Source organism: Phycodurus eques, chromosome 5 (genome assembly GCF_024500275.1).
Source record: "Phycodurus eques isolate BA_2022a chromosome 5, UOR_Pequ_1.1, whole genome shotgun sequence".
Lineage (NCBI taxonomy): Eukaryota > Metazoa > Chordata > Actinopteri > Syngnathiformes > Syngnathidae > Phycodurus > Phycodurus eques.
The window spans coordinates 614,284-628,495 of NC_084529.1; the positions used below are offsets into that span (position 1 = coordinate 614,284).

Below are 14,212 nucleotides of genomic sequence, written 5' to 3' on the forward strand. Positions count from 1 at the left end.
AAGGGATTGGCAACCAGAAATGCTTGCAATATCTCAATGTTATAACTCATTACAATAGAAAATAAGGAGCAATTTTGATATTTTGCAAGAAACGAAGCATACTTTGCTTTCGTGGGCCACATAGAATGATGTGCTGGGCCAGATCTGGCCCCTTGGCCACCAGTTTGACACCTGCGCTGTAGAGGAATGTGTGTGTATGTCCACATGCGTATGCATGTTTTTGTCCCACCAACTGCGGTCTCTGCAGTGTGCCTGGTGTGGCTAATTAAAATACATCAGCTTGTATTATTCATGAGGCTGTAATTATACATTCCTTTTGCTGATCCCCCATCAGTGCATTAAAAATAGATCTGAGTGCCTCATTCTCCTCTGCCTGGCTTTCTCTCTGTGTTTTGACTCCGTCTCCGTTGTATCGTTGTTTATCTACGGTTACCAGTGCGTCTCCCTCTCCTCGCAGCGGCCACATGGCCACGCGATACCTCTCTGCCCTCTTATCCCGCCATTATCTGCCATCCAGTTTGCTCTGATCTTCCCGTTTTGGTATTTTCACAGTACATCCCTCTGACAGTGTCACTGCTGCTCAATTCTGGCCAGAGCCCCCTATCACTTCAGGCCAGGAGTCAGAGAGGAATATTTAGAATTTGCACCGACATCTAGGCAGTGCGATTTCAAAGAGAAGCGATATCGCTGACTGTGATCAACTTAATTGGTGACATTGCATTCTCAAAAGAGGCAGGCACTATTTCCAAACACTTGACCTAAAATTTGGAATTGAACTTAATATATTCCACTGAATATATGTTGATCGTGATCTACCATTGAGCGGTGACCAGTCCAGGGTGTATCCCGTTTCTCGCCCAAAGAGACCGGGGATAGGCTGCAGCTGAGCCGCGGCCCTAATGAGGATAAGCGGTACACAAAGTCGATGGATATATGGTACAGAGTACATTTTGTATTTAAAGCTGTAGTCGTAGGTGTTGTCGGAAATAGCCACTTGGAGATCAGAAGGTCTTGGCTCGTTTTATTGCCATTTCACAATTATATTCTCACGAGCAAGGATATACAGGTGCGTCTCAATAAATTAGAATACTGTCGGCAAGTGCGTTGTATTTGTGCGTGGAAATTCCAACAGTGCAACTCATAAATTTTACAGATTCATTCAACACACATGCTTTTCAGAAGGCCAATTCCAACCTCATTTGCATATTCAAATCCTTTAGACTTTCTTATGCAACTTTCTAACCAATCCAGGGTGTATTCTGCTTTACGCCTGAAGTCAGCTGGGATGGGCTTCAGTTTCCCGCAAGCATGAACATGATAAGAAGTGTACAAAATGCATGGCTGTAGGCTATGAGATTTGCAATGGACTTTGTGGTGTCAAATTTCACATCGGTGAAGTTGGGGACTTTATGAATGGGGTCTCTGACTATGAGTGGTATTACATTGCACTTTTGCAACGTAATATTCTGAATCTATAGAGTTCCCAGTTTTCTGAAATGCAGCATTAGCAACCTTTCAAAATGGGTAAAGTTGGAGTATAATTATTTGTGATATTGGCCAGTTGTCTTTGAAAGAGGTGAAATCTGGTCTAATCTTCTGTTTGATGACCTGGTGACTTACAGTGCCGTGAAACAGTTTGGCCCCCTTCTCTAAATCTTAGATTTTTTGCATAGTTTCCCCACTTTGATGTTTAAGATCTTCAACCAAATGTAAATATCAAACAAACATAACCAAGTGAACTTAAAATGCTGTTTTAAAATGGAGATTTCATTTATTAATGAATTTTTTTTTAATAAATTCAAATTTACCTAGCCCTGTGTGAAAAAGTAATGGTCCCTAAATCTAGCGTTTTCTATATTCGATATAACAATAAGTTTTATATTCTTCCACATCTCAGTGGAGATATTCTGGCCCACTCTTACTTTGCAGAATTGTCTGAATTCAGCAAAGAATGGAGGGTTTTCCAGCACGAACGGACTTCTTAAGCTCATGCCGCTCCATTTGAATCGGATTCAAGTCTGGACTTTGATTAGGCCACTCCAAAACCTTCGTTTTTTTCGTTTTTTTTAAGCCATCCAGATGTTGACTTGCTGGTGTGTTTTGGATCACTATCCTGCTGCAGAACCCAAGTGCACTTCAGCTTGAGGTCACAAACTGATGGCTGAGCATTCTCCTTCAGGATTTTATATTAAAGAGCAGAATTCATGGTCCCATCAATCACAGCAAGTTGATGTAACGAGACACACACCTTCCACAAAGCTCAACTTTCATCTCATCAGTCCATACAATATTCAACCAAAAGTCTTTGGAATCATTCAGATGTTTTTTTTTTTTTTTTGCAAAAGTAAGACAAGCCTTTATGTTGTCTTTGGTCAGCAGTGGTTTTTGCCTTGGGACTCTGCCATGGATGGCATTTTTTTCCCAGTCTCTTCCTTATTGTTGTCATGAACACTGACCTTAACTCAGGCAAGGGAGGCCTGCAGTTCTTTAGAAGTTGTCCTGAGTTCCTTTGTGGCCTCCCAGATGAGTCATTGCTCTTCTCATGGGATAATCTTTGTAGACTGGCCACTCCACGGAAGGTTCACTACTGTTCTGTGTTTTCTCCATGTGAGGGTAATGGCTCTCCCTATGGTTTTCTGGAATCCTAAAGCTTTAGAAATGGCTTGTTTAACCCTTTCCAGACTGATAGATGTCAATTACTTTATTTCTCAACTGTTCTGGAATTTGCCGCCTCCGGAGTCCCAGGTCGTCTGCCTCAACCGTTTGTCAGTTCAGGTACACAACTTTGCTGGCATAGGCACCAAAGTGCATCTAAACAGAAATACGCAGTGCTTGCATGAGCTCTACGTAGTACAATTCCAGCTGATATGAGAGAATCTCACCATTAGGCAAATGACAGAAACCTCTCGACATTAGCCCACAGTGCCAATGCATTGTGGAGCGGCAAATGGCATCTTTCCGTCTTTACGTGCATACTCTGTTACATCCCGGCCGCAGAAATGGAATTTTATCATAAAACCACACAATTTAATGGAATGGACTGATGTGGATGGAGTAAGTGGTGGGAGACATTGCTTTGCTCGTGTAATTAGAAACACTGTGCGGTAGGATAACCTGCCGTGTGACCGTTAATTTGTGTCATGTACAATATGTTCATTCGAACTGACAGGCACACTGGGATGTTGTGGTTAATGATTGGTCTTAACTCCTGTCCTTTGACTGAAAGCATGGGATTCCCACGCTCCACTCTGAGGGCTTTCCATCTGGTCAGAAAAAGCTGAAGTAATAAGCCCAGTTTGCACATTTTATTTCCTTTCAAACTCTGATCCCAATGCAGAGCTGTAACCCTCACGTCAAGTATTCGGGGTTAGAGCGCAGCAGTGAAAAGTAGCTCACAGATCTGTGTCTAAGGGCATTGAGCTTCTCTGAGCCAGCGCCTCTTGGGGAGAGAAAGTTAAGCCAGTATAAGCTAATACCATCTGCCAGCATTGGCGTAGGGCTTCTCAAAGATCAGGATTCCAGGCAGGAGAGGTGCGGAAGTGGATCTTTTTCATTTGTCCTGCTCCTCTCCGTAGGAGTTAAAGCCGTCCAGCAAAGAGCCTAAGAAGCACATTCATCTTTTTGTGGTGACCGACTGCGTACCCGTGTATGCATTCATGTCATGTTTGGGAAGGGGGGGGGGAGTGAACTTTTGTCATTGTCCTGCTGTGTATAACCTCTATGTGGGATCAATGGCGAGGCAAATTATGTTCACAGTCAGTCCTCCTGCCACCTGGATGTTCAATAACAATCGACCACTACATTGACCAGGAAAGAGCTCTCACAAGTTCACTCCATGACCGGGAAACCGCTCTCCCTGTGACTTGAGCTTTCCTTCCTACACTCAATTGTATGAAGAAAAAGAAAAGAAAAAATCAGAGCAAACACAACTCCCACACTAATTTGACAGAGCAAAATAGAATGCTATTTTTTCCAGAAACACCTCACCAAATGTGTGTCCGTTCACAAGTACATCATTAGAATGGAAATAGCTTTGCAAAGCCGTTTCTTCTCCTACTAAAATTCCAGCCGTGCAATGGTGGAATGTAGCATTCATTCATATGCTGCGCAGTTGTGTTGCTCAGTGAGCTGCGGATCCAAGTTCTCCTTCTCCGTTCCTCCAACAGCTCCTCCACACACACACCATTCATCATTGAGGCACAAGGAAAAGGAGTACAATACCGGGATGAGGCTGGAGGTCAGTCGATGGTGGCCTCTCCAGCCCACAAGTCCCAGGCTGGTGCCATTATTCTGACTTTGTGTATTAAAGCCAAGGAAGGGCTTTTGATGCTATTGATTTGGAAGGAGGGCGAAAGAAAGGAGAAATTGATGGAGTTGCAAACCCAGGTCAGCCTCTCTGTATATTGTTCCTATGGTTGTAAATAAAGCTATGGATTCGTAGTGCGTGGCAGTGTCTGTCTGTGTGTGCGTTTATTTGCCCCCGGCCGTGTTTATGCCAAACTGAAACCTTCAAGCGCGACTCCCCCGAGAGAGAATACAGACACCACGATACCAACAATTTAACAATACAAAGGAAGCACTTAAATCACAGGGTGCAGTCATATGCTTGTGCAAATATTTCAGTATGGTTGTTGCTTTTGTTATTTAAATAAAAAAAAATACAAAAATAAAAAAGGCAACAACAAAAGACCAATAACTACGTATCCTCTGGCAGAAAGATGCCAGAGACATGCATGGTTGGCAACAAACAGGTTTTACTGTACGTAACAACAACAATAATAATAATAGTAATAACAGCATCAATGACATCAACAAATAAAATAAAGTGAAATATAATAATAATTACATGACACTGTCAAAGTTCTTAAAGATGCTTGAATAGTTATTTGTTCACACTTATTTAATTCTGCGGTCAGGATAGAAGAAATATGAGCATCTGGTTCACCTGGCGTTCATCAGCTTTCTTACATAATTGGTAAATAGGTGTTTCAAAGGCAAAAAAGATTCTTAATTCTTGTATTTGAAATGAGCTATAATGTGTCTTTGGTTCATGCATCATTGACTTCACACTTTAACAGCCCGCACCAGAAGAGCTTCAACACAATTTACTTCAACTGAAACAAATGTCAAGTATGAAAACACCCTAAAGAGTGCAGTGTGTGTCTTCCATCGATCCATTGTCTACTTATCCGGGGTCGGGTTACGGGGGGCAACAGCCCAAGCAGAGAAGGCCCAGGCTTCCTTCTCCCTGGCCACTTTGTCAGCTCTTCTAAGGAAATCCCAAGACACCTCCCGAGGGAGGTGTTTGGGCATCCTAACCAGCTGCCGGAGCCACCGCTTCTGATTTCTGTTGATGATGGATAACAGAGCTTCTCACTCTTTCTTCAAGGGAGTCGTGGAGGGAACTCATTTCAGCTGCTTGTTCATACGGTCACTACCCACAGTTTGTGACCATAGAGTGGGAGCGCAGAGCGACCAGTGAATCCAGAGCTTTCCCTTTTGGCTCAGGTCCTTCTCCTCCATGATAGACAGACGCAGCAATACGTCTGTCGATCTTTGCTCCATTCGGCTCTCACTAATGCACGAGACCTCAAAATACTGAAACCTTTCCCCTGAGCAAGTCGCCAAACCCCGCCCGTTTCAGCTCGTGGACTCGGCGTGATGTGCAACGCAAGTACACCAGCCCAGGCTCCTTTTACATCTCTCGAGCACCACTTTTGCAGTTAAGGATCGGAATGATCAGACTGCATGAATGTGTCGTGTCCTCGAAAGCCATGCATTTCTTGTTATTAAACTTCATGTAGATCTGTAGGGATAGCCATTAATTCTATCGATGTTTTTTTGAAATGATGCGTCTTTATCCAGAGGAGCTTATTTAAATAAAAAAAAAACATAATGGATTTCCTGTATAGACTTTTCTCACACAAACAAACAAACATTAGATATGAGAAGAAGATGGATCGTGAGGCAATAATCATGTTTTCAGAAGGATATTGTATTTTGAATGCATTTATCAAGATTCATGAGCTTGTTTGGCGTCCATCAGCACGAGATAATCATCACAGGACTAATGGTTTTGACAGCTGTTCCGCATCTCGATCAACTGTGTTACGCTCTCACCCGTTTAGTCAACATTATGTCCTCCTCATCCTCGTCTCTTCTCTGTTTCTCCTTTCCATTGCATCTTCATCTATGCCCCTGTGAACCCTTGCCTCATGAGTCGGCCTGACTACCAGACTTCTCTCCATTATTCCTCAGTTAATGTCCTCCCTCAGACCATCGGTATCTGCAAAATGTCATCTTCATCTTTCTCTTTTGCCTCCTGATATAGGTCCTCCCTTATTTATTTTTTTAAACTTCCCGTGAATTTAACCACCACCTTAAAACAGGTTTTTCTGTTTTGCAAACGGCTGACGTCAACTGTAAGAGTGATGGCAAGATTATGCTTCAAGGAAGAGCAGTGACAGGAAATCAAAACACTATAATTGGCTGGCGAATGGTACAGAGTGGCTCCCGCCTCCTACCCAAAGTCACCTGCAGCCCGAATGAGGACAAGCACTATAGAAGATGTATGAATCGAGGAAATCCAAACAATTATTTAGAAATCATGATTCGCTTTTTCCAAATCCCAAAATTCCGACTCCTCTAAAATATAATGGGGTCTGGGTGCACACAATTCCGAATCGGAGCGATTTTCTGGAGAAAGTACAACTCCGAAGTCACACACAACTGCCAACTTGGGTGACTTCATACGAGACTTCAGTCTAACTTAAGTGAAAATCAAAGCATTGAATCTGTATGTGTTCTGCGCAAAAAAATAACATGGTTCCACTGTAACTGTACACCCATATAGTTATCCATACTTGTTTTCCACTTTGCCTGTGACTGATGCTGTTCTTTACAATATCAGGGGATATTTATTAAGGCAGAGCGGGCTGACTTGAATTTTCTTTGTGCAGCGAATAACAGGATTTAGTTGAGCTTGCAATGCCATGTTAATAGCGGCGCAACACTGGCTGAGAATCATTTAAGTCTTCTCAAGTGAAGCTTTTGTTTTTCTGCCGCGGGAGAGCTGAAACGTCAGCATGTCTAAGTCGTCTGTTTTTGCCATGTTATTTCAGTCACGTATGTCGTGTATGCCGGTTTTGAGTCACTGATTCGCAGGCTGCGTACGCGCGTGTGTCGGATTGCAGCTATTTAGCACGTTACAGGAATCGATAACACCAATGGCCCACTCTCTTGCTGTTTTTACGATTCAAATAAACCCGGGGAAGTGTCACTTCACTTATGAACTCCACAACAACATTATGGACTTGAAGTCACAAGCCATTTTACATCAGTGTGGTCAATAAACAGCTTCACACGTCACGATATATCACATTTATTTCAGCATACACCAGCCCATTAAAAGCGCAGCAAAACCTATAGCAGAGGTACTTTATTTTTATCGCCGAGACACCCGCCGTTTCTTGTCCAGTGGCAGGCCATGCATTTGGTACCTGGGCCTTCGGTTCGGCCTTATCGACTTAATTTACCTCTTAATACCACCACTATCATCATAAATAAATCTAGAAACCATCAATATTATACAAAACGCAATACACCAGCACTTAACTATGCTACATACATCATATGGAGCAGTACAAATCATAACAAAATACAAATAAAACAACACTGTACTCAAAATAGGTGCTGATTATTAAATGTACAGTATCAATGTGCGCCGATCACGACGTTTTGTTCGGAAGATGGAAAAATGCTGACATCACCAAGGGTCAGCTCGCTGGCCTAGTAAGAATGAATTTGAACTCTGCCCTGTCACCTCACCTCTGTTCTTCAGCATTTGCAGAAATGTGAGTTTGACTCAATGAACTGTTTTGTTTGTTTTGTAGGATTGGTCAAGCTCGGGGTTCACTGTGTAACGTGCCAGAAAGTCGCCATAAAGATCGTCAACCGTGAGAAACTCAGCGAGTCGGTACTAATGAAGGTAAGTCACCCTCTTTCTCCGTACCGCTCCATCAATGTAAACACGTTTGGTTTGTTCGAAAGATTGTGGTGCAACATGGAAGGGAGGGAAGCAGCGCCTCTGGTCTCAATTTGTGAGGAAGAAAGCATCAAACGAAAGCCGCCCACTATCCCATCCTCTAGTTTTCTTTTTCTTGGTAGTTTGCACGTCCTGGAAAACTTGTCGGCGCTTACAGCACATAGAGTAGTTAAGGCTCCCAGTTGCGTCTATATATCTTTGTGTCAACTGGCAGACCGAGGGGATGATGTGGAAATCAGAAGGCTGTGTCCTCAATTGAGGATAGTTCTTTATGACGGGCTGCGTGTTGCTTGCCACTCGGCAGAATAAATATGGGATGATCAGACGCCTCCGTCGTGCTTCCCCGACGGTTATGCAATCGTGCCATTCTCAATACTGAGCCGATGTGCAAACCTGCTGCTTGTGAGCAGGGATGAGAGGCAAGTCCTTGGAGCTCCAGGCTAAAACAACGTGTGAAAAGTGTGGCAAACACACTCTCCCCAGACAAGCAACTCAGACTGAACCTCCCAAAAAGGCCTCCTGTCATTGTCTTTGAAGCTGCATGATTTGATCAAGATTCAGCGAGAAGAATATCTGCAAACAGACAGCTAGGAAATGTCAAAATGTCATAGCGGGTTTGGGGTTTTCGATGATGTGTTTACTGTGATCTCATCGCACTTGATAGTTGTGATGATAGTCCTACATGAACTTTAGGGTTTGTTAATAGAAGTCATGAGTGAGTTTATGGTGCTTTGTGGAGAATAATGTGACAATGTGTATTGTTTTTTCCTTTATTTATTTATTTTGTATACTTTGGGGTTCCACTCATCAGAAGCATTTTTTTGGTAGACCGCCTTGGCTTTTGATGAGAAAATGATGTTCATGTTGTTTATTTGTCATTAGGCAGATGATAATATACTGTAATGGGAATGACATTACAGTATATTTGATGCACCACCCCCCCTCATGGGAAACTGTGCACAGGAGTCCAAAACCAAACACATGAATGTAGAGTAAGTATTTATCTTGCTCAACTTTGGACATTAAACTGGTTGAATGACTAATCATTCACGGATACGACATATACAAAGAAGTTATAGTATATTAACGGGCTGAAACTGATTTTGTTTTGTTTTTTTATTGAACCCAATGCATTTTATTTTGAAAAAAACATACATTTTTGGTGCATTAGTAAATGTTTACCATGTTATGTTAAAAAGGTTGTTTTTTCTTCTGGAAAACGAAATCAAAATAAGTGAGCAGAAACCTACTGCTTAACGAAAACAGCAAATACTGCACTTAAGTTACTCTAGTAAAAAGAAACAAAAAAAACAAAGAAAACTTCAAACTTAAGATATATGCAGTCTGTAAAAAAGGAATGTGAATCTAGAATAGAATAGAATAGAATCACCTTTTATTGTCATGAACATGCATGCACACGAAATTTGTTCTCTGCATTTAACCCATCACAGTGAACACATACGCATGTTAGTGGAACACACTGACACTGGAGCGGGGGGCAGCTGAAGCGCCCGGGGTGCATTTCGGGGTATCAGTGTCTTGCTCAAGGACACCGCAGCCGTGAGTCCGGGAGATGTCGGCGCATGGTCCGGTCACGGTCTCGAACCTAGGTCCCCCGCGGTGGCAGGCGACGAGATTAACCATTGGGTCACGGCTTCAGTCTTAACAGTGTGACCACCCAGGAGGCGGGTTCCACCCGATTTACACAACAACAATAATAACATGCATAATTAACAAAACCATTTTATAGATGTGATACTAGCAAGAGTAAATTTGATTTTGAAATGAACTCCTTACTTAAATCGTCCACCTGCAGCTAACCAAAAATGCCGTTTGCAAAATAGTAGGCAATTAGAATATTTATTTGACCGGTTTTATGGGATTTTTGTTCCTGTACCGTAGCACGCAACGTCGGGCACAATCGGGGCTGTAGAAGTCGCTTTCATTTTCACACACAAATTGTAAGCCGTCGTCAGTAAAGCGTGAGCAATGTTTTTTTTGTTGTTTTTTTAAATATACCTGGGTACGGAAAGTATTCAGACCCCCTTAAATTTTTCACTCTTTGTTATATTGCAGCCATTTGCTAAAATCATTTAAGTCAAAGCACCCCATATTGGCAGAACAAAAACTGAATTGTTGACAGTTTTGCAGATTTATTAAAAAAGAAAAACTGTAATATCACACAGCCATAAGTATTGAGACCCTTTTCTGTGACACTCATATTTAACTCAGGTGGTGTCCATTTCTTCTGCTCATCCTTGAGATGGTTCTACACCTTCATTGGAGTCCAGCTGTGTTTGATTATATTGATTGGACTAGATTAGGAAAGCCACACCCCTGTCTATATAAGACCTTACAGTTCACAGTGCATGTCAGAGCAAATGAGAATCATGAGGTCAAAGGAACTGCCTGAAGAGCTCAGAGACAGAATGGTGGCAAGGCACAGAGCTGGCCAAGGTTACAAAAGAAAAATTCTGCTGCACTTTAGGTTCCTAAGAGCACAGTGGCCTCCATAATCCTGAAATGGAAGACGTTTGGGACGACCAGAACCCTTCCTAGAGCTGGCCGTCCGGCCAAACTGAGCAGTCGGGGGGAAAGGGGGAAAGATTTAAGGGGGTCTGAATACTGTTGTTCATGGAGCACATAGCATTCGCATTATATGATCTTTTCTTTTCTTGGATTTATCCATGATTTACCTACCGGAGGTTGAATAGCTCAAGTGCCAGGTGTCGCAAATTGGCAGTTGTGACGCATATTTTGAGCGACCCAAAAAAACAAAAAAAGTTTGATTTTAATGTTACACAAACACCATCATATTCCAATTCAGAATTACATTTGAAAACGAAACCAACTAAAATAAAATGGATTTTCAATGAAATATTTCTTTTCCAAAGTCACTGAGAACCACAGCTCAAGGATGAAAGAGCCACATGCGGCTCTGGAGCCACGGGTTGCTGACCCCTACTCTAGGCTGCACCCCACCGATGACCTTCACTTTCTGTCTTTGACGACGGTATGATGGAAGATTTTAGTGAAAGTGTGACTTTTTCAAACTGCGGTGTACCTTAGAACCGGTAAACTGCCCATTCCCCCTTTGTGACTGTTTTCAGTGATTCTATTCAAGTGTTGCACTGATAGCTAATGTTAGAGGTTTTACATATAATACAGGTTTTTACCTACAAACCGTTTGTGCTTGTCAGCGCTCCTGCTGAGCAGTCCTTTTCACTTCCCTTTCAAAATAGTTAAGTAGCAAAATTGCTCCTTGTTTTGATGGAATACTGAGCCATAGGGATAGAGGACAACAAGATACTGCCGTCAGAAAAATTGTGCTTAACAGGACTTCCCGCTGAGGCCGCGATGTAATTGTTTGCTTCAGAGATTGAAAGCGGGGCGAAGACTTGCTTACACTACAGATTCTACAAATGGAAAATGAATTCCTTCATTTGCATTTCTTCTGCGGCAGAATCGTTCACTCTCTCAATGAAATGTCATTGCTGCTCTGATAGTGGTGTTTGATAAGCAGTCAATATTAATAATTCCCTTGGTTTGTCTCCCCAGTTTACTCACGACTCTCACGCTGCAGGCGTCATCTTTTAATTGTTGCTTTCCTTGGTTTACGGTGGTCCCAGCATATATTTATACGTTCCCCATGCTGCACTGTGTAAGCTCAGTTACTACCATACTTCCAGTTTTTCGTTTAAATATATATATATATATATATATATATATATATATATATCATCGAGAAGTGGTTTTACATGCAGTCATGCTCACCATTATCGGCACTAGGGATGTCCCGATCCACCTTTTTCACTCCCAATCCAAGACCGATGTTGCAGCCTTCAATTTTGGCCGATACCTATATCGGTCTGATCCAATATCAGCAATAATCATTCATACATGACTTATTTTTTAGTATGGAATGTTAGAAAAGGCTTGAAGAAGTGATATTACTCAAACAGAGAACAATAATCAGCAACAGTAGACAACAGTGAGAAAAACAGACCCATTTACTATGAACCAATGGGTTACATAAAGTAACTTTAAAATAAGAATGTACTACAATTGAATGAAATAAATAAAAATATTAAGAAATCCTGAAAAAATAACTTCAATCAAACAAATAACACAAATCTATACCGGTATTTAAATTGCAACATAACCACTTCTAAACTTAAACATGAGCATATTCTATTCTAAAATTAGAAACCCATGAAAATTCATCTCAAATAATAAATTCAAACTATACTTTTAAAGTGCAAAATAGCTATTAAAGTTCATTTCAGTTCTTTTTTTTTTTTTTTTTTTTTTTTTTTTTTTTTTTTTTTTAATTGTCAGTATATGATGGGAACATCATTTGCTTTCTCCACGTGTGGCAATACACTTTTGAACTTCTTGATGCAACTGGGGTTTAGTTTTATTGGCAGTCGCTGTTCCTGTTGTGCAAGGCCTCTGATTGATGAAATTATTTTGTTATCTAAAATGAAATTATTTTGTTATCTAAGTTTAGTTTTACACTGAACTTACAACCCCAATTCCAATGAAGTTGCGATGTTGTTTTAAACATAAATAAAAACAGAATACAATGATTTACAAATCATGTTCAACCTATATTTAATTGAATACACTACAAAGACAAGATATTTAATGTTCAAGCTGATCAACTTGATTGTTTTGAGCAAATAATCATTAACTTAGAATTTTATGGCTGCAACACGTTCCAAAAAAGCTAGGACAGGTGGCAAAAAAGACTGAGAAAGTTGAGGAATGCTCATCAAACACGTGTTTGGAACATCCCACATGTGAACAGGCTCATTGGGAACAGGGGGGTGCCGTGATTGGGTAGAAAAGGAGCTTGCTTGAATTGCTCAGTCATTCACAAGCAAAGATGGGGCGAGGTTCACCTCTTTGCGAACAAGTGCGTGAGAAAATAGTCCAACAGTTTAAGGACAATGTTCCTCAACGTACAATTGCGAGGAATTTTGGGATTTCATCATCTACGGTCCATAACATCATCAAAAGGTTCAGAGAATCTGGAGAAATCACCGCATGTAAGCGGCAAGGCCCAAAACCGACATTGAATGCCCGTGACCTTCGATCCCTCGGGCGGCACTGCATCAAAAACCGACATCGATGTGTAAAGGATTTCACCGCATGGGCTCCGGAACACTTCAGGAAACCAATGTCAGGAAACACAGTTGGGCGCTACATCCGGAAGTGCAACTTAAAACTCGACTATGCAAAGCAAAAGCCATTTATCAACAACACCCAGAAACGCTGCCGGCTTCTCTGGGCCCGAGCTCATCTAAGATGGACTGACGCAAAGTGGAAAAGTGTTCCGTGGGCCGATGAGTTTTACATTAAAAATAAATAAATCAATAAATAATTTAAAAAACCTCACAGTAAACCACCAAAGACAAATATCATAAAAACTATCAAAGTTGTTGAGTTGAACACAAATGTGCACCAATGCACAAAGCAAAATACATAAAGAGATGGATGAGACTTTGGTGTGGATAAACTTGACTGGCAACATTCCCTACACACACACACACACACCTAAACCTTGGGGAAAGCATTTTCCGAAGAATTAAAGCTACACACACGCATCCGCCTTTGCCGATCTGTGGCCGGCAGCGGTTTCTGCCCTGTAGAGGGGAAACACTGTAGCATCAAATGCGAGACCCTGTCCATATTTTCTTGTCCCACTGTTTCGCTTCATGTCAGTGTGTGTCCCACTGGGCCAGGTGTCTCAGTTCTTTTGTCCATATAGCGTGTGCTTGTTTTATCACTTGTAGCAGCAGCGGTCGTTGTCACTTAACCTGCTACGTTTTCTTTTTTGAAGTCTGTGCATGTGTGAGCGTGTATATGTATGTGGCAGGTGAGAAAATGGTAAGATACGGCAAATGCACCGACAGGTTTCTGACAAGACCAAGGCTTTTGCCGAAGCTGCACTTCGGAGGCAATTACTGAACTCGGCCATTGTCAGTCTCCTCTTCTGGCCTCTAGCATGTCTGCGGACATGAATGTGCGCACAGCCTCGTCGGTGGACACGGACTCTGCTGTCTGTGGGGACGCAACCCCGCATCTAGTTTGGAGGATTTGAAAATCTGAGGTGAAAGCGTTCAATGGAGGATGTGGTTATTTTCCAACATAGTCTGTTGATGG

At 41.8% G+C, this 14,212-nt stretch overlaps 1 protein-coding gene across 9 annotated transcripts in view; it reads left to right on the forward strand.

Annotated features, from left to right (window-relative positions):
• brsk2a (BR serine/threonine kinase 2a) overlaps positions 1-14,212 on the forward strand; it is a 179,483-nt gene that overhangs the window by 99,975 nt on the left and 65,296 nt on the right. For 8 of the 9 annotated variants that reach the window (XM_061676597.1, XM_061676600.1, XM_061676604.1 and 5 more), the window contains exon 2: positions 7,893-7,987. In XM_061676597.1, the coding sequence (XP_061532581.1) occupies positions 7,893-7,987 (95 nt within the window). Of the gene's footprint in view, positions 1-7,892; positions 7,988-14,212 lie in introns of those variants that run through there. The other variant, XM_061676602.1, reaches the window with a different exon arrangement.